Genomic DNA, 20490 nt, shown 5'->3' with positions numbered 1-20490 from the left:
TCATTTTAACTTATTGCAATAAAAAAGAGCTGATATAACTTGTGAGTTTAAATGACTTGGTTGATTTAACTTAGAAACTTAAGTTTAGCAGCTGCCTTAAGATTTTAAGTTGAAAGTGCTGAAAACTTTTTACAGTGTGATTATTAATGCAGAATGGATGTTGGAGGGTTATATATATATATATATATATATATATATATATATATATGTGTATATATATATATATATAAAGTGTGCACACCTTTTTTTTTCCAAATGGGAATAAGACTAAACTGTTAAACACTGGTGCCGCAGATCTGAAGCAATGGTATGTCCTCTGACTTTCCTCCCAGACAGGATTCATCAGCATCTTCTCCGTTTGTCTCTCTGCTTCTGTTCACTGTAAGAAAACAGAAAGAATCACTGGTGGTTAGAAGACATAAATGACATTTGATGTCACAATGACATAGTTAGTCTCTAGCACACAGATATACACTACCAGTCAAAAGTTTGGAAACACATCCAAACAAAGAACATGCCCCATCAAAATACTTTAATGCACTACCATTGAAATTTGCCAAGTTATAGACAAGTTAAAACTAAGGCCGTGTTCACACTTGGTGTCTTTTTTGAAACTGCCAGCATCTGTTTTACATTATAACCCTATGGAATAAACCGTGTTTTCAAAAAAAAAGTCCTGAGCGCTTTTTTAAAAGCCACTGCCGGCTTCTTTTTCTGCAGCTCAGAGCGTCTTTTAAAGTTAAAAAATGTTTAACTTTTCTGACGAAAACGCCTTACGTCAAGCACTTTTTTGACAGCTGACCAATGACAAGCGAGTAGCTAGACCTGTCGTTTCCATAACAACAAGAACAACAAGGAAAAAATTGGAAAGGTGCCGTTAGATAGACTTTTATTTTATTGCTGTGAACCGACATTCGCCTCACCATAACCTTCAAAAACTGACGTGCAGCGCCGATAGCTTCTTGAGCCGCACATCGACATATCCAGTATCTATTGTGCTTTGAGCGTCCCTTTTTTCGAGTTCTTGCTTGTAGACCTTTCTCGATCACGTCGCTTCTTGTCTAAATACTGTCTATCAGATACAAGGCAAAAATACCAAAAAAAGAAAAGAGCCAGCTTCCTATTTTATCGACATTTCTGCACCACACATACAAAAATAAGCCCTCTGCTGCAACGCTGCTAATTTTGAAATTTTGTAACTAAAAAGCACCCTTGTCAACTTTTTGTCAAAAAAAGACGCCAAGTGTGAACACAGCCTAAGTTGTGTGCATTTTACAGCATCTGAATTGTGCCCAGAGATCATAGTATTATTATTATGAACGTGAGCTCCTCACCATGGACAGTAACTCTGAACTGCTTGTATTTGGTCTCTCTGCTGCAGATGATCTTGAGTTTATAAAGTCCAGAGTCTGTGTTGGTGGCATTTGTGATACTCAGAGATCCAGTCTGACGGTCCAGCTCCAGTCGGTCCCTGAATCTGCCACCAACGCCATCATATGTTGATGTGCTATTGCTCTCCATATCAGCTTTAGCTATAAGACTCTCTTTAGGGCCGAACATCCACAGTATCAGAGCGTCTCTCTGTAGTTCACTAACATCAGTGTTTAGTTCGGCACGATCTCCCTCCATCACTGACACTTTGTTTTCTGCATTTGTCAAAAGCAAAAAGCAAACAGAAAAAAAAGAGAAAAAATGTGCTAAAAAAAAGTTAGTGTACAGATGAGCATAGGTATATTTAAATATAAATAACATGAAGTAAATTTAGATAAATTCACTTTGTTATTTTATTTAGTCCCCAAATTTAAAATCTTAATATCTTAAGAGATTGTTTCAACTTTGCCAGTCATAATCTTACCATCTGCCAACTTTGTCATTGGCTTGTTTTACTTTCTTATCTCACTCTTTACTTTCAAGATTCTCCATTCATTAAAAAAAATCAATCATCTCTCAATCATCTGCATGGATCTCAGGTTGCCTGGCGGATATCTCTGAATGGATGAAGGAACACTACAGCGCTACAGCTCAATCTGACAAAGACTGAGCTCCTTGTCTTTCCTGTCACTCCAACTCTACAGCATGACTTCTCCATCCAGTTAGGTTCATCAACAATTACCCCATCGACTTCAGCCAGAAACCTTGGTGTAATCTTTGATGATCAATTGAGTTTTAAAGACCACAGAGCTAAAACTGCTCGATCTTGCAGGTTTGCATTGCACAACATCAGAAAGATTAGTTCCTTCCTAACAGAGCATGCTGCACAACTCCTGGTCCAGGCCCTGGTCATTTCCATGCTGGACTACTGCAGTGCTCTTTTGGCCGATCTTCCAGCATGTACAATCAGGCCTCCATTCACTACTTCGAATCTACACTCCATCCAGAAGTCTGAGATCCTCTAGTGAAAGACGCCTCATCGTGCCACCACAAAGAGGCATGAAATCACTTTCCAGTACATTTTCGTTCAATGTTCCTACCTGGTGGAACGATCGTCCCACCCCTATCCAGAATGCAGACTCCTTGACAGTTTTCAAGCGACTGCTGAAAACCCATCTTTTTCAACACTATTTGACTCAATAAATAAATTTAAAAAAATAAATAACTTTGTTCTCCTCTCTTTCTTGATCTTCCCTTTCTAGCCTGTACTCATCTAACAACGCCTGATATATGGTATTTTGAGCACTTCCTATGTTGATCTGCCTCCTTAGATGAATCGCTTGTTGTATTCCTAAATTTTAAGTCGCTTTGGATAAAAATTTATAAATACAAATAAATGTAGAAGGATAGATTTGTAGATTGAAACAACAAATTATTGCATTAAAAAACATGAGACTCTTACCATCGACAATAACCACTAATCTTTTGCATTTGATTGGCCTGCGGCTGCTGCTGATCTGTAGTTTATAAACATCAGAATGTGCGATGCTGATGTTCCAGATGCTCAGAGATCCCGTCTGATGATCCAACTGCAGTCTGTCTCTAAATCTCACGTCATTACCACGATACAATGACGTCTTATTGGTGGCTCTGTTCATTTTAGCAATGCAAGTGTCATTATCTCCATGTGTCCACAGTATCTTACTGTCCTCATCTAGTTCATCAATTCCAGTGTTTAGAATGACAGAGTCTCCCGCTCTCACTTTTAGTGTGTCCGCTTCACAACACAGCACCACATGCACCCAAAAAAAAGTAGAAAAATATAATCGTAAGAGTGTGCAGGTGGATATCACACTAAATTCTGGGTAGTAACTAGTAACATATTAATTTAATAAGGAAAACTCAAGCTACTCACGCCATACAGCAACTCTGAACTTCTTATACAAGACTTGATTTCTGCTGCTGATTTGTAGGTGATAAACTCCAGAGTCTGTGCTTGTGGTGTTTGTGATGCTGAGAGATCCAGTCCGATCATCCATCTGCAGTCTGTCTCCGAATCTGCCATCATCATTGGTTGTTTGATTGGGGATTCTATCATTTTTAGCTATAACATTGTCTTCAGATCCAAAGCTCCAGAGAATCTGGTCATCCCTCTGTAGTTCGCTAACACCAGTATCTAAAGCGACATTTTCTCCCTCTGAGAATTGCAGCGAGTCCACTGCACAGGCACCACAAAACATGAAGACATATAAACATAAGAACAAATAAGAATGAGCGGGTGAAAATCTGCACAGAGACAAACAAGGCAATCATCTATATTTAAAAATTGCTAAAGCAAGTGTGCTGCTATATTTGCCTCTATATAGCTTTCTTTATAGAGGCAAAATATAAATGCGGAATTGATCTCTTACAGCGCTTAATTGGAGCAGCATCATACACAAATTTAAAGAGATCATTGATTATCTACTTGATTATTTAACTTGAGTTAGTGTGCAATGTTGCTACTTGAGCATACACAAAATCTGCATAGTTTTGCTCAAAGTTCATTGAAGAAATTATCTCTTAAGGCCAGGACACACCAAGCCGATGATCGGCCGTCTGGATTGTCGGGCAGTTGGTGGGCTTCGGTGAAGTGCGTCGCTTCAGTGTGTTCCGCACGTCGGCTTTCGTCGGGCTCGCGTCGGCCAAAGTTTGCCCGATTCGCCTTGTCTGGGCCATCTGGGAAAGAGAGCGCTCTAATTGGCTGTTCAGACATCGAATCAGAGTGGAAGACTTGAGCGTGAAGTGACGTAACATGTAAAGGAAGGAGTCAAGAGGGAACTGGCTCACTGTCATCAATTCGCAATTCGCACAGTTCGAAACCAACTATGGCTGTGTGGAACAAAGCTTTTGAAGGCGAGTTGATTAATTTGATACAAGACAGGCCAGCGCTGTACGTCATAATGGAAAAACGCTGAAAAATGCTTTGGAAATGCAGATTTTTTTTTGCACAGGTGCCACTACTTCTGGGTTCTCTTCTTGAAACGAAAATACAGACTACTGCCATCTGCAGGTACGCAACGGTACATCTCCTCACGCATGCGCAGAAAGCACCTTCTTGTTTGTAGTCCGGTGTCGTCAGTTCGGTGTGTTCACACTCAGTTTAATTGCCCAAACGCCTGCAGACGCAGCCGACTAGAGGCGACAAGGTGGTTGGCTTTCGTCAGCGCTAGTTGGTTGGTGTCGGGTTGGTGTGTCCCAGGCTTTATAGGATTCTCTTTTTAATGCCTACAACAAATGGCTATTAGGGACTAAAATTAGTTACTTTCTGGGCTGCGTTTTCCAAAAGCATCGTAAGCTTAAGTACATTGTACACCCATTGAAACCAATGGAGCTACGATCAACTTAAGCTTACGATGCTTTTGGGAAACGCAGCCCTGGTTGGTTGACATTACAAACCCCAAAACTTCCATAAACCCTGCCCCGGGAACACACAACAAAGGGGATGACGCCATGCTGTGCATGCAACTACCCATAGCAGAAAGAGGCATGACATATCGGGACAATGTCCACTAGGCAGTTAGCAAATCACATCACACTGAGCCAACTAACCAATCTGAGCCCATTGTGAATTTCTGAAGGAGCTTCTTAGAATCAGGAACTCAACAGACTGTTTTTATGAGAACAGAAACAGCAGTTAAGACTTTATTAGACAAAATATCTGAAAAATCATCAAGCCTATGAAAATATTTTGCATGCAACTATTCTGGCTGCGTGTACTATTTATAAGCAACCAAGGTTATTTTCGTGAACTAAAACTAAGCCGAAAATGACTGATCAGAAAACATTTTCAGATGGGATGGAAAGATTGAGCTACTCACCATAGAGAATAAGCTTGAATCTTATAGATTTGGTCTTTCTGGCCCTGTGGATCTTCAGCTGATAATCTCCCGACTGCGTGATTTTGACATCTCGGATGGTCAGATCTCCAGTTTCACTGTTCAGCTGCAGTCGGTCCCTGAATTTCACGTCTTCCCTAAATGACTTCCTATTGGTCTTTTCAGGAATTTGAGTGATGACAGAGCCTCGAGGTCCAAAACTCCAAACTATTAGGTCATATTGCTGTAGTTCAGTTAGGCCAGTGTGTAGAGTGACAGAATCTCCCTCTGTCACTTCTTTTGTCCTAATTTCATCCATTCCTAACACCCAGAGAAGAAAAAAGGACAAATCTTTTTTAGAAATTGCATTTATAAAATTTAAACAAATTTAAAAGTGCTTGACTAATAAACTTCATGTCATCTGCCACTCTAAATTTCATAACATCAATCATTTCTACTTCAATTATTCAGACCTATTTTTTTTTAAATGTACACTGAATCTGCTGCTGTCAGCAAAAACTAATTCTGAGGTCTTCTTGTGGGTTTCCGCCAAATTAATAGTCAACATTCATAAATGTTATAATTTTACTGTAATTTTACTGTTGTTCTGGGGGGAAAAAATGATGAAAACAATCATTAAAACAGCTCTATTAATAAATATAAAAGCTCTAATAATTAAATATAAAAACTAGTGCTGAGGTCTTCTTGTTGATTTCCGCCAAAATAAAAGTCAACATTCATAAATGTTAGTATTGTAATTTTACTGTTGTTCCGGGGGAAAAAATGACGAAAACAATCATTAAAACAGCTCTATTAATATATTTCTAATAACATTCTCTTTTGCTCAGCAAGGCTGCATTTATTTGTACATTAAAAACACATGCCTGATTCAAGAAGGGGGTGTTAAAAATGGGCAAACAATATATTTTTTTAGTAATTTATTAATTTTCAGTTTAATTGTGGTTTATTGGTAGGCTGTAATGTCTACGAGAATGTAGTGTCGCTTTTTTTTCAGACAAAACTGTAAAAAGCACATTTTGGATATTTAATTTAATCAACGGTGGAACAAAAATGGGGGGAAAATATAAAAAAAAGATCCATGTAATCGGCGTTTGGCCCAATTTAAATTTCGGTGCGTCCCTACAAAGTGTAAGTATTGAAAACTGATTTTGAAGTGAGACTGGAAGATTGAAGAGAGTAGGAAATATGACTCTAATACTTACGATTTAGTCTCAAGCACTTGCGACGAAAGCAACACACACCAGCAGTCACCGCTCCAGCCACAAATAAAATCACAAAGATAACCAGTACGGCTAAACCACCTGAAAGCAGACCTGGTTCAGGAGCATCTGCCATACAGACAGACAGATAGATATTAATGTAAATGAAAACAATGAATTAAATAAATCAAATAAAACCTCATCAAATCTGAGAGATTCACTCTTATTTAGAAATAGTTGAGTGTATTCTGATTCTAACTAACGTCATATTTAGTCATTAAAATAGTCAAGTTTAAACATTTTAAGCTTAAACAAGCTCAACATTGTTATGCAAATCTTGACAACCATATCAAGGCACTTTTTTTTCACAGGTTCTGTAATAACATTGCCATACAATTTGAACATGTAATTTTTAGTACTTTAAAAGGCACTCACCGACAAAAACATTGTATCTCTTGTAGAAGGTCTCTTTACTGTTGGTGATCTGTAGTTGATAAACTCCTGTATCTGTGGTTCTGCTGTTTGTGATGGTCAGAGATCCAGTCTGATCATCCAGCCGTAGTCGGTCTCTGAATCTCTCATCTTCACTGAATGAGATCTTATTCACCGTAATGTTGATTTCAGCGATAAAAGTGTCTAGGCTTAACAGTCCGAACATCCACAGAATCACATTATGTTTTTGCATTTCCTTTACACCAGAATGGAGAGTGACAGATTCTCCCTCTTTTTTGTTTGTTATCCCAGCAAAAAACACATCTGGAGGGAGAGAGAGAGAGAGAGCGAGAGAGAGAGGCATTAAATTTTACTAAATGCATATAAAAAAGGAATATTAAAGGGGACAGGTGTCTTAGCAGTGTGTAAGGTGTGTTCACATCACAAACGATAACGATAATTATATCTATAAAGATAATGTTCTAAAAAATGTTTCAGCGTACAGAGAGTTTACACCACGCTTATTTAGAATGGGAATGTAACGTCAGCAACGCAAGGCATTCTGGGATTTAGGGATTCGGACACTGCAGTACAGACTGGCTAATAGACTGGCCATGCTTTGAAAAATGTAAAAATATTTTTGGGAATGTAATGCTTGATACAGCTTGTCATGATCACTCTCCGTGTTCATAAAGCAACCGCTGATTCATAGTTCTTGTATTTGTTCCATTTAAGTCCAGTAGGGGAGAGTGGGGGGGGGGGGTTCTAGAAAACCATAGAAGAAATTGGTCATGTGACCACATACTTTTGAAGAGCCATCCAATTTACCAATCCCCCAAAGAGGACAGACACATGGCATGAGAGCTTAGCACACTTTACCTCAAAAAAAGTTTTTTTTTTGCCTTGCAAAGTAAAATTTATATGATCAAGATTTTTAGATTGTTGCGTCTGAACAATTATAGACAAGTTTGAAAATATTTCACACATGTTTTAGTGCTTTGGTAGACTACACAGTGAGTCTATACAGTTAGCATAATTGTTAGCTCTAAACTGCTGGATCATGCTAGTCTTTCAAAATTGTCAGTCTGGGGTGATTTTTGCCAGAGGGGCAGGGTTAAGTTGTGCCAGTGGGTTGTTAAGTAATAGACCATCTAGACCAGGGCTGACCAACCCTTTTCCTGGAGATCTACCTACCAACAAACTTTAGTTCCAGTCCTGCTCAAACACAGCTGTCTGTGATTATCACGTGCTACATATAAGAGATTAATTAGCTGGTTCAGGGGTGTTTGATTAGGGTTGGAGCTGAACTTTATAGGATGGTAGATCTCCAGGAACAGTGTTGGGCATCCCTGATCTAGACCTACATACCCACAGAGATAATCTGTGTGAGAAGATGAGCGCGCCTCATCAGTGTTTGATTTACCTGCTGTTTGTCAGGTTTTTAAGTGGCCTAAGTTACAATGGGATGTTCAGAAATGTTCAGAAAAAAAGTCAAATTTTTCTTATATGTTACATAATTGACAGACAGTGCTTTGTTGGCAGACAGTGTTCTAATGATTCACAAATATCATATATTATATATTTGAGTTTTTTTGTGTTTTCCGAAAAAGTAGAAAATATGACATGCCAATTGCTTAATAGGGTAACGATATCTAATTAAAACTTAAATGAAAATTTTGTATTGAATTTGTCTTGATATTATAATTTTTAATTCACATCTTGCACACTGTAAAGCACTTTAAATGGAACATATGCACTTTCCAAATGGAATCATTCATAAGTAACCTGTGAGGTCCGCAGGGCACTTACTTATGTTCGAATAGCACAAACGCATGTAGTGCCTGGAGCCCATCAGACATGAAATAACTAGTTACATTCCTTAAATGACTTCTCCCCCATGATTAACACCTATGTGCTATGAGCCAGACCTCTGATCACTATCCAACTCATCCCCCCACCATCAAGATAAGACTCTTACAGAAATGCAGATACACTCTCCTTATTCAGACATACAGTCTCACATACAGTTATATAGAAATGTACACATATCAATGTGTTACCTTTTCTTATATTGTTGTTTCTGTTATGTATGTCGGCCTCAAACATTAATCCGCAATAGGTGAATTATTGTGCATGCTAAGACTCTCACATTTAGAATCACTCAGTCAAACGAGAAGATACATAGATCATGTTTGGTGTCTATGAGCAGCATTTATTATTCCCTAAATGTTAATGTTTGTGGCATCTTAATAACTCCTTGCTTTATAGGTATTATTGAACTTTTGAAAGTTTTGTGGCCAAACAACCAATCAGCTTCCACATGCGAAACCCCATTGTGAGAGACAAAGAGTTTCAATCTTCCCTCCAAAACTCAGATCAACCGGATTGGACAAGGTCCAACTGTGGGCGTGAACGACCTACAGGTTTATAAACCTTCCCTCATCCCTCTCTCTCTCTCTTGCCTTCGGGACACAAAGACACGTCACCCGCACCTCCCCCCAGATCCACGGGGGGGGGGGGGGGGGGTCTCACCTAGCGGAGGAGATGATGAGGCCTGCAATACTCTCAAGGAACTGGAAAGGACTTTCTGAACTGAACACATACGGAACCAATGCACAACAACAACAAGCTTGCAAGTATCCGTCCTTTCTACAAACGTAGATAGCTGCGTTTAAGGCGTTTTATAAAAGAAACGATTTCAGGATGTTCAGAACCGTTTCATTCCTGTCCCTTTGCAAACTCACTTTCTGTCTCTCTCTCTCTTACTCTCTCTCTCTCTCTCTCTCTCTCTCTCTCTTACTCTCTCTCTCTCTCTCACGCGTTCTCTGTCTATTTGTGTTTTATGTACGTTTGTCTATGTGCGATCGTTTGTAAGTAGAATAGTTTAATAAACAACCATGTATTCACATATAATGATTCTCTGTGCTGAATGCTTACATTACAAAGTCACTTAAACTGTTTCGATCTCATATTGCTACCTTAAGCCCTATTCTGTTCAATTGTTTTAACTCCGTTCTGGTTAGTAAAAATGCGTTGCCGTGACGACGGGCCAACGTCAGAGTAATAGGTATCACTGAACAATTTGCTGGACAAAGAAACCAGTCGATATCGTTATTACTGTTACTGATCAGAAACTGGAAATTGCGTATATTTAATGACGATTATTATACACGATTTCCTGTGAGTTAAACTACTTTCCCTGACTGAAATGTATGTTTTAAATAACTCATTTCATCCTATTCATTGGTCATAAGACCTGGTGGAGTTTGCAGTGTATATGTGATGAGAGAAACAGTCTCATGCATATACACACATATATTGATCATCTTAAATTCTTTGAGCTAACCAAAATTCTCTACACGCATAAAGAAGTAAAAGATACAAAACGTGCAGAGCTGTGGGTCGCTTACATGATCAACTGGCTATATAGATCAAGCTATAGTGTGTATATTTTAAGTAGTAGCCTATATATATAGTGCCACTTAATTATATAAATTGCAAAAAAAGAGAAACCAGTTTGCTTCTGTGTGCAGTACGATAGAAGGCAGCCATATGATTTCCATTAGTGTGTATCATGTTGTGTATGTGTGCTGTTCTGGCCACACAAATGAGCGCTTCATGCTGGTACTTTGCTGGTTCATGCTGGTTCTTTGCTGGTTCATGATGGTACTTTGCTGGTTCATGCTGGTTCTTTGCTGGTTCATGCTGGTACTTTGCTGGTTCATGCTGGTTCTTTGCTGGTTTATGCGGGTACTTTGCTGGTTTATGCTGGTACTTTGCTGGTTTATGCTGGCCCTTTGCTGGTTTATGCTGGTACTTTACTGGTTTATGCTGGCCCTTTTGCTGGTTTATGCTGACCCTTTGCTGGTTTATGCTGGTACTTTACTGGTTTATGCTGGCCCTTTGCTGGTTCATGCTGGCCCTTTGCTGGTTCATGCTGGCCCTTTGCTGGTTTATGCTGGTACTTTGCTGGTTCATGCTGGTACTTTGCTGGTTTATGCTGGTACTTTGCTCATTTATGCTGGTACTTTGCTGGTTTATGCTGGCCCTTTGCTGGTTCATGCTGGTACTTTGCTGGTTTATGCTGGTACTTTGCTGGTTTATGCTGGTACTTTGCTCATTTATGCTGGTACTTTGCTGGTTTATGCTGGCCCTTTGCTGGTTCATGCTGGTACTTTGCTCATTTATGCTGGTACTTTGCTCATTTATGCTGGTACTTTGCTGGTTTATGCTGGCCCTTTGCTGGTTTATGCTGGTACTTTGCTCATTTATGCTGGTACTTTGCTGGTTTATGCTGGCCCTTTGCTGGTTCATGCTGGTACTTTGCTCATTTATGCTGGTACTTTGCTGGTTTATGCTGGCCCTTTGCTGGTTCATGCTGGTACTTTGCTCATTTATGCTGGTACTTTGCTGGTTCATGCTGGTACTTTGCTGGTTTATGCTGGTACTTTGCTGATTTATGCTGGCCCTTTGCTGGTTCATGCTGGCCCTTTGCTGGTTTATGCTGGCCCTTTGCTGGTTCATGCTGGTACTTTGCTGGTTCATGCTGGTACTTTGCTGGTTTATGCTGGTACTTTGCTGATTTATGCTGGCCCTTTGCTGGTTCATGCTGGCCCTTTGCTGGTTTATGCTGGCCCTTTGCTGGTTCATGCTGGTACTTTGCTCATTTATGCTGGTACTTTGCTGGTTTATGCTGGCCCTTTGCTGGTTCATGCTGGTACTTTGCTGGTTTATGCTGGTACTTTGCTGGTTTATGCTGGTACTTTGCTGGTTTATGCTGGTACTTTGCTCATTTATGCTGGTACTTTGCAGGTTTATGCTGGCCCTTTGCTGGTTCATGCTGGTACTTTGCTCATTTATGCTGGTACTTTGCTCATTTATGCTGGTACTTTGCTGGTTTATGCTGGCCCTTTGCTGGTTTATGCTGGTACTTTGCTCATTTATGCTGGTACTTTGCTGGTTTATGCTGGCCCTTTGCTGGTTCATGCTGGTACTTTGCTCATTTATGCTGGTACTTTGCTGGTTTATGCTGGCCCTTTGCTGGTTCATGCTCGTACTTTGCTCATTTATGCTGGTACTTTGCTGGTTTATGCTGGCCCTTTGCTGGTTTATGCTGGTACTTTGCTCATTTATGCTGGTACTTTGCTGGTTTATGCTGGCCCTTTGCTGGTTCATGCTGGTACTTTGCTGGTTCATGCTGGTACTTTGCTGGTTTATGCTGGTACTTTGCTGATTTATGCTGGCCCTTTGCTGGTTCATGCTGGCCCTTTGCTGGTTTATGCTGGCCCTTTGCTGGTTCATGCTGGTACTTTGCTGGTTTATGCTGGTACTTTGCTCATTTATGCTGGTCCTTTGCTGGTTCATGCTGGTACTTTGCTGGTTTATGCTGGCCCTTTGCTGGTTTATGCTGGCCCTTTGCTGGTTCATGCTGGTACTTTGCTCATTTATGCTGGTACTTTGCTGGTTTATGCTGGCCCTTTGCTGGTTTATGCTGGTACTTTGCTCATTTATGCTGGTACTTTGCTGGTTTATGCTGGCCCTTTGCTGGTTCATGCTGGCCCTTTGCTGGTTCATGCTGGTACTTTGCTCATTTATGCTGGTACTTTGCTGGTTTATGCTGGCCCTTTGCTGGTTCATGCTGGTACTTTGCTCATTTATGCTGGTACTTTGCTGGTTTATGCTGGCCCTTTGCTGGTTTATGCTGGTACTTTGCTCATTTATGCTGGTACTTTGCTGGTTTATGCTGGCCCTTTGCTGGTTCATGCTGGTACTTTGCTGGTTCATGCTGGTACTTTGCTGGTTTATGCTGGTACTTTGCTGATTTATGCTGGCCCTTTGCTGGTTCATGCTGGCCCTTTGCTGGTTTATGCTGGCCCTTTGCTGGTTTATGCTGGTACTTTGCTGGTTTATGCTGGCCCTTTGCTGGTTTATGCTGGTACTTTGCTGGTTTATGCTGGCCCTTTGCTGGTTTATGCTGGCCCTTTGCTGGTTTATGCTGGTACTTTGCTGGTTCATGCTGGTACTTTGCTGGTTTATGCTGGTACTTTGCTGATTTATGCTGGCCCTTTGCTGGTTCATGCTGGCCCTTTGCTGGTTTATGCTGGCCCTTTGCTGGTTCATGCTGGTACTTTGCTGGTTCATGCTGGTACTTTGCTCATTTATGCTGGTACTTTGCTGGTTTATGCTGGCCCTTTGCTGGTTTATGCTGGTACTTTGCTCATTTATGCTGGTACTTTGCTGGTTTATGCTGGCCCTTTGCTGGTTCATGCTGGTACTTTGCTGGTTCATGCTGGTACTTTGCTGGTTTATGCTGGTACTTTGCTGATTTATGCTGGCCCTTTGCTGGTTCATGCTGGCCCTTTGCTGGTTTATGCTGGCCCTTTGCTGGTTCATGCTGGTACTTTGCTGGTTTATGCTGGTACTTTGCTCATTTATGCTGGTCCTTTGCTGGTTCATGCTGGTACTTTGCTGGTTTATGCTGGCCCTTTGCTGGTTTATGCTGGCCCTTTGCTGGTTCATGCTGGTACTTTGCTCATTTATGCTGGTACTTTGCTCATTTATGCTGGTACTTTGCTGGTTTATGCTGGCCCTTTGCTGGTTTATGCTGGTACTTTGCTCATTTATGCTGGTACTTTGCTGGTTTATGCTGGCCCTTTGCTGGTTCATGCTGGTACTTTGCTCATTTATGCTGGTACTTTGCTGGTTTATGCTGGCCCTTTGCTGGTTCATGCTGGTACTTTGCTCATTTATGCTGGTACTTTGCTGGTTTATGCTGGCCCTTTGCTGGTTTATGCTGGTACTTTGCTGGTTTATGCTGGCCCTTTGCTGGTTCATGCTGGTACTTTGCTGGTTCATGCTGGCCCTTTGCTGGTTTATGCTGGCCCTTTGCTGGTTTATGCTGGTACTTTGCTGGTTTATGCTGGCCCTTTGCTGGTTTATGCTGGTACTTTGCTGATTTATGCTGGCCCTTTGCTGGTTCATGCTGGCCCTTTGCTGGTTTATGCTGGCCCTTTGCTGGTTTATGCTGGTACTTTGCTGGTTTATGCTGGCCCTTTGCTGGTTTATGCTGGTACTTTGCTGGTTTATGCTGGCCCTTTGCTGGTTTATGCTGGCCCTTTGCTGGTTTATGCTGGTACTTTGCTGGTTCATGCTGGTACTTTGCTGGTTTATGCTGGTACTTTGCTGATTTATGCTGGCCCTTTGCTGGTTCATGCTGGCCCTTTGCTGGTTTATGCTGGCCCTTTGCTGGTTCATGCTGGTACTTTGCTGGTTCATGCTGGTACTTTGCTCATTTATGCTGGTACTTTGCTGGTTTATGCTGGCCCTTTGCTGGTTTATGCTGGTACTTTGCTCATTTATGCTGGTACTTTGCTGGTTTATGCTGGCCCTTTGCTGGTTCATGCTGGTACTTTGCTGGTTCATGCTGGTACTTTGCTGGTTTATGCTGGTACTTTGCTGATTTATGCTGGCCCTTTGCTGGTTCATGCTGGCCCTTTGCTGGTTTATGCTGGCCCTTTGCTGGTTCATGCTGGTACTTTGCTGGTTTATGCTGGTACTTTGCTCATTTATGCTGGTCCTTTGCTGGTTCATGCTGGTACTTTGCTGGTTTATGCTGGCCCTTTGCTGGTTTATGCTGGCCCTTTGCTGGTTCATGCTGGTACTTTGCTCATTTATGCTGGTACTTTGCTCATTTATGCTGGTACTTTGCTGGTTTATGCTGGCCCTTTGCTGGTTTATGCTGGTACTTTGCTCATTTATGCTGGTACTTTGCTGGTTTATGCTGGCCCTTTGCTGGTTCATGCTGGTACTTTGCTCATTTATGCTGGTACTTTGCTGGTTTATGCTGGCCCTTTGCTGGTTCATGCTGGTACTTTGCTCATTTATGCTGGTACTTTGCTGGTTTATGCTGGCCCTTTGCTGGTTTATGCTGGTACTTTGCTGGTTTATGCTGGCCCTTTGCTGGTTCATGCTGGTACTTTGCTGGTTCATGCTGGTACTTTGCTGGTTTATGCTGGTACTTTGCTGATTTATGCTGGCCCTTTGCTGGTTTATGCTGGTACTTTGCTCATTTATGCTGGTACTTTGCTGGTTTATGCTGGCCCTTTGCTGGTTCATGCTGGTACTTTGCTGGTTCATGCTGGTACTTTGCTGGTTTATGCTGGTACTTTGCTGGTTCATGCTGGTACTTTGCTGGTTCATGCTGGCCCTTTGCTGGTTTATGCTGGCCCTTTGCTGGTTCATGCTGGTACTTTGCTGGTTTATGCTGGTACTTTGCTCATTTATGCTGGTCCTTTGCTGGTTCATGCTGGTACTTTGCTGGTTTATGCTGGCCCTTTGCTGGTTTATGCTGGCCCTTTGCTGGTTCATGCTGGTACTTTGCTCATTTATGCTGGTACTTTGCTGGTTTATGCTGGCCCTTTGCTGGTTTATGCTGGTACTTTGCTGGTACTTTGCTGGTTTATGCTGGTACTTTGCTCATTTATGCTGGTACTTTGCTGGTTTATGCTGGCCCTTTGCTGGTTCATGCTGGTACTTTGCTCATTTATGCTGGTACTTTGCTGGTTTATGCTGGCCCTTTGCTGGTACTTTGCTGGTTTATGCTGGTACTTTGCTGGTTCATGCTGGTACTTTGCTGATTTATGCTGGCCCTTTGCTGGTTCATGCAGGTCCTTTGCTGGTTTATGCTGGCCCTTTGCTGGTTTATGCTGGTACTTTGCTGGTTCATGCTGGTACTTTGCTGATTTATGCTGGCCCTTTGCTGGTTCATGCAGGTCCTTTGCTGGTTTATGCTGGCCCTTTGCTGGTTCATGCTGGTACTTTGCTGATTTATGCTGGCCCTTTGCTGGTTCATGCAGGTCCTTTGCTGGTTTATGCTGGCCCTTTGCTGGTTTATGCTGGCCCTTTGCTGGTTCATGCTGGTACTTTGCTGATTTATGCTGGCCCTTTGCTGGTTGATGCAGGTCCTTTGCTGGTTTATGCTGGCCCTTTGCTGGTTTATGCTGGTACTTTGCTGGTTTATGCTGGCCCTTTGCTGGTTTATGCTGGTACTTTGCTGATTTATGCAGGCCCTTTGCTGGTTCATGCTGGTACTTTGCTGATTTATGCTGGCCCTTTGCTGGTTCATGCAGGTCCTTTGCTGGTTTATGCTGGCCCTTTGCTGGTTTATGCTGGTACTTTGCTGGTTTATGCTGGCCCTTTGCTGGTTTATGCTGGTACTTTGCTGATTTATGCTGGCCCTTTGCTGGTTCATGCAGGTCCTTTGCTGGTTTATGCTGGCCCTTTGCTGGTTTATGCTGGTACTTTGCTGGTTTATGCTGGTACTTTGCTGGTTTATGCTGGTACTTTGCTGGTTTATGCTGGCCCTTTGCTGGTTTATGATGGTCATGTTGCTGGTCATGGACCAGCATAAACCAGCAAAGCACCAGCATGAACCAGCAAAGTGCCAGCATAAACTAGCAAACGACCAGCATAAACAAGCTAAAATCAGCATCCCAGCACCAAAACATACCTAACCAGAATATACTGTTTTTTTCAGCAGCGTAAGGACATCTGCTGGTCATGTAAATGCAACAAATAACAGACATTTATCATTCACTAGTGTGGACACAAATACAGGTATTGTTGTATTTATAGTTATTGTTATCGTTCTTGGTGTGAACAGGCTTTAAACATCTGCCCTGTAATGATAAAAATCCACCCACTGTTTTTTTTTTTTTTCTAAATCCCCCCAAAATCATAAGCGTTTGGGTGGTGGACTAGTGTGGTCGCACCAGTCCCAAAATGGTTAAATATGAGCCACTCACCATTGACGGTCAGAATAAACGTCTTATATGAGGTCTCGCTGCTGATGATCCTGAGCTGATAATCTCCAGAGTGTTTGGTCCTGATGTCACTGATGGTCAGAGATCCAGTCTGATTGTCCAGCTGCAGTCTGTCTCCGAATTTCCCATCATCAATATCATATAATGAAACAATCTGATTTTTTCCATTAAGTTTAGCGATGATAGATTTCTGCGCTCCGTACATCCACATCACCAGATCAACCTTGTGTATTTCCGTAAGGTCAGTGTGTAAAGTAACAGAATCTCCCTCCAAAATGGACATTTTCTTTGTTTCACCCACATCACCAGACACACCTGCAAAAATAAGCAATCTTTACACAGAAAAAGGGGAATACGATCCAAATCTGAAGTAGCATAACACCGAAAATAAAGTCAACAAAGCTTTGAATGTAGGTTTAACCCTTGTGCATTGTTTCAATTTACAACCTTTCATTATGTTTCGTGGCTGAAAACAGCCACTACTTTAAACTGCTGTAAAAATGTATCAGATAAATATTTTTTTCAAATTTTTTTGCATAAATCTATTAATCAACCTCAGTCCTGCTCAAAAATACTAAATGTTTAAAAAAAATTCAGGATTTTAACTCTTTAATTGCCAAATTCCTAAATGATGTCACTGATTTTGGAAAAAAAAAAACACAAAATTACTAATTTTCAATATAAAAGGTAATTGTGGCCTGGTTTGTTTTTTACCTTTTTAACAGTCTTGGACATGTGAAAGATTAGTAAGAACATTGGCTTTCATGCATTGTTAGTTTTGGCGCAGCATCAGATTTTCTTTTTTTCTCCCTCATTTATTGTTTGTGGCTGTTTTTGCCCCATTGACTTCCATTATAACCACATTTTTTGATTGCATAGCCATGACACCATATAATGCTGAATTCTTGATTGTTTGTGGTTTTCCCTGTTGGGAAGGGGTCAAATTTGTAAATTGTGCTGTTGATTATCAGTTGGCCCCATTAACCCTTTAGATAGGCCTTTGCAAAAAAAAGCTTAGTTTTACATAGAGTTCTATGGAGTTTAACGGCATATCATAGTGTGCGTGTGTGTATGTGTTTGTGAGCGTGTGTGAGTGTGTGAAAGTGTGTGAAAGTGTATGAGAGTGTGTGTGAGTGTCTGTGAGTGTGAGAGAGACCTCTGTGCACCTTGATACATCTCAGAAAATCAAAAAAAAGCACTTCAGCTCTCAGAACTATATGGTAAACAAATACATAAATATACTTTCTTTATTTTTGTTTACTCCATGTTGTTCTGAGAGCTGAGGTGCTTATTTTGATTTTCTCAGGGGTATCAAGGTGCACAAAGGTCTCTCTCACACTTTCACACACTTTCACTCACTTTCACACACTTTCACACACTCAAACACACTTAGACACACATACACACACGCACACTATAATATGCCGTTAAACTCCATAGAACTCTATGTAAAACTAAGCTTTTTTTTGCAAAGGCCTATCTAAAGGGTTAATGGGGCCAACTGATAATCAACAGCACAATTTACAAATTTGACCCCTTCCCAACAGGGAAAACCACAAACAATCAAGAATTCAGCATTATATGGTGTCATGGCTTTGCAATCAAAAAATGTGGTTATAATGGAAGTCAATGGGGCAAAAACAGCCACAAACAATAAATGAGGGAGAAAAAAAGAAAATCTGATGCTGCGCCAAAACTAACAATGCATGAAAGCCAATCTTCTTACTAATCTTTCACATGTCCAAGACTGTTAAAAAGGTAAAAAAAAATCCAGGCCACAATTACCTTTTATATTTAAAATTAGTAATCTTGTGTTTTTTTTTTCCCAAATCAGTGACATCATTTAGGAATTTGGCAATTAAAGAGTTAAAATCCTGAATTTTTTTTTAACATTTAGTATTTTTGAGCAGGACTGAGGTTGATTAATAGATTTATGCAAAAAAATTTGAAAAAATATTTATCTGATACATTTTTACAGCAGTTTAAAGTAGTGGCTGTTTTCAGCCACGAAACATAACGAAAGGGTAGTAAATTTGCCCACAGTGTACTGTTGAGTTTTTGAAAAATTTCAAAGCATTTTCCCAAAATATGTATCAAAATAAGATTAGTCACCAAAAATCATTCCATTTGCTTTAACAGAGAAAAAGTTGTGGCCAAATTAAGACTCAACAGCACCCCTCAGTGGACGAAAACGTCCCTAACAACACATAAGGGTTAAAATTATGGCTTAAGTGCTATAAAATTATTTAATTTTAAAATAATGAAATAGTCTATAAAACTCAAAATAAATAAATTTACTGCGTGTGCAAGACTACATCACACTTTTTGATGTTTGTCATAATGCCTGTGGTACTGGGTGTATTATTTTTCTATACAAAATTGTTCCAATGGCAACAAACAACAAGTTGAAAGAATAAATTATAACAACTTGTATGCATCACCACAGGATAAAAAAGTAAAAATAAAAATCCAGAATTACTTAACCAAGAGCCAGAAAGTCAAATACTACATTTGAGGTAAAAAAAAAAAAAAAAAAAAAAACAGTATACTTCAGTTATTTGTATCATCAAAATGCTAATGTAACACACCAACGAACACATATAAGCACAAACACACACCAATTATGATGAAAAGCCAGTGTAGTTTTTGTGTCATAATCCTTGTTGCATAATGTGAAATACACGTGAAAAAAAAAAAAAAAAACATTTCACCCCTTGTATTTCAAACTGAATCATGCATTTTCCGTTTGTGCAGCAAAGATAACAGCTATACGCCATTTAATAGCACACGCTGTAATTAGTTTGAATCATAATTTGAGCACACTTAATTAAAAGAACTCCAAGATATAGACAGAAATGTCAAAAATGTTACATCCATCTGAGGTCTCCCCTACTTTCCCTCGTTTACCTCCTGATAGACATGAGGGGTTTTTTTAAGTGGCAGAAATAGAAATCTCATGCTCTATGCTTCGCGATGATTAGATGTGTAGAGATAAAGAAAAAGTTCTCGTGATTTGCATTTGAAACCTGTCAGAGCGCATGCGCAAAACTAGAAAGCGAAACCAAAAGCAATAAAGAGTTAAATGTTTTACTCACCGTTCAAAATTGCCAAGAAGACTGAAAGCAAAACAATGTTTTCCGTTTCGCTGTAGAGTACCGTCAGATGTGCTTTAATAAACATGATCTTGCAGTGGAGGAATCTGCTCCGTCTCTCTCGTCGCAGTCGCACATAAACCAGGGAAGTGCTAGAAGGAAGGAAAAAACTGTCTCCACCCATGCCAAAGTATGTTATGTGATGCCATGAGAGTTTCTTAACATGCGAGCTCCACTAACGCCGACTCTGCAATAGGAGTGCTCGTTTTATTAACAGCATGATTTCACAGTACAAGTGGGTTTTGTTTATCAAGCCATTAGCCTATGAAATGTAAATTTAAAACTACCCCATATTTTTCGGCAACCTAAATCTATTTAAAACTACCCAATCTGGCAACACGGCCCCCATAACAACTGTGACAGCCTATCTACTTCCCCATGCATTTTCTCCATTTTCCGGATGATTATTCAGTAACGTGTTCCCATTTGCATAATATTAAATCTGATGTAGACCAACACAATTTCATATTTTAATTTGCATGGTGATCACCGGGCCATCGGTAAAACTTTAACTTTCTCTCTGCATACAACTGGCCCTCACTGAGCATCAGCTGACTGCATACAGCTGGAAGCATTGTTTACTCGCAATGCCATAAAATGAGGACAATATGAAAAGCACAAGGTTTAAATATGGGTA

The 20490-nt window shown here is 40.5% G+C and overlaps 1 protein-coding gene across 1 annotated transcript; it reads right to left on the bottom strand.

Annotated features, from left to right (window-relative positions):
* Positions 1 to 275: 275 nt before the first annotated feature.
* Positions 276 to 19977, bottom strand: LOC141343635 (uncharacterized). The gene is made up of 8 exons (XM_073848254.1): positions 19797 to 19977; positions 16684 to 17016; positions 6884 to 7204; positions 5232 to 5549; positions 3287 to 3589; positions 2834 to 3148; positions 1335 to 1646; positions 276 to 379 (listed from the first exon to the last, which is right to left on the bottom strand). Exons 1-8 carry the CDS (start codon positions 19975 to 19977, stop codon positions 276 to 278), a joined length of 2187 nt encoding a protein of 728 aa, XP_073704355.1.
* Positions 19978 to 20490: the final 513 nt, after the last annotated feature.

Source organism: Garra rufa, chromosome 1 (assembly GCF_049309525.1).
Source record: "Garra rufa chromosome 1, GarRuf1.0, whole genome shotgun sequence".
Taxonomy (NCBI): domain Eukaryota; kingdom Metazoa; phylum Chordata; class Actinopteri; order Cypriniformes; family Cyprinidae; genus Garra; species Garra rufa.
The sequence above is the reverse complement of the archived record's forward strand: the minus strand, read 5'-3'. Positions and strand labels throughout refer to the sequence as shown.

Coding starts and splice junctions, on each gene's coding strand:
- LOC141343635 (XM_073848254.1), bottom strand. CDS start 19,977: ATGGGTGGAGACAGTTTTTTCCTTCCTTCTAGCACTTCCCTGGTTTAT. Junction 5,550..6,883: donor GAGATACAATGTTTTTGTCG/GTGAGTGCCTTT, acceptor TCTGGGTGTTAG/GAATGGATGAAATTAGGACA. Junction 380..1,334: donor GTTCAGAGTTACTGTCCATG/GTGAGGAGCTCA, acceptor GTTTTCTTACAG/TGAACAGAAGCAGAGAGACA.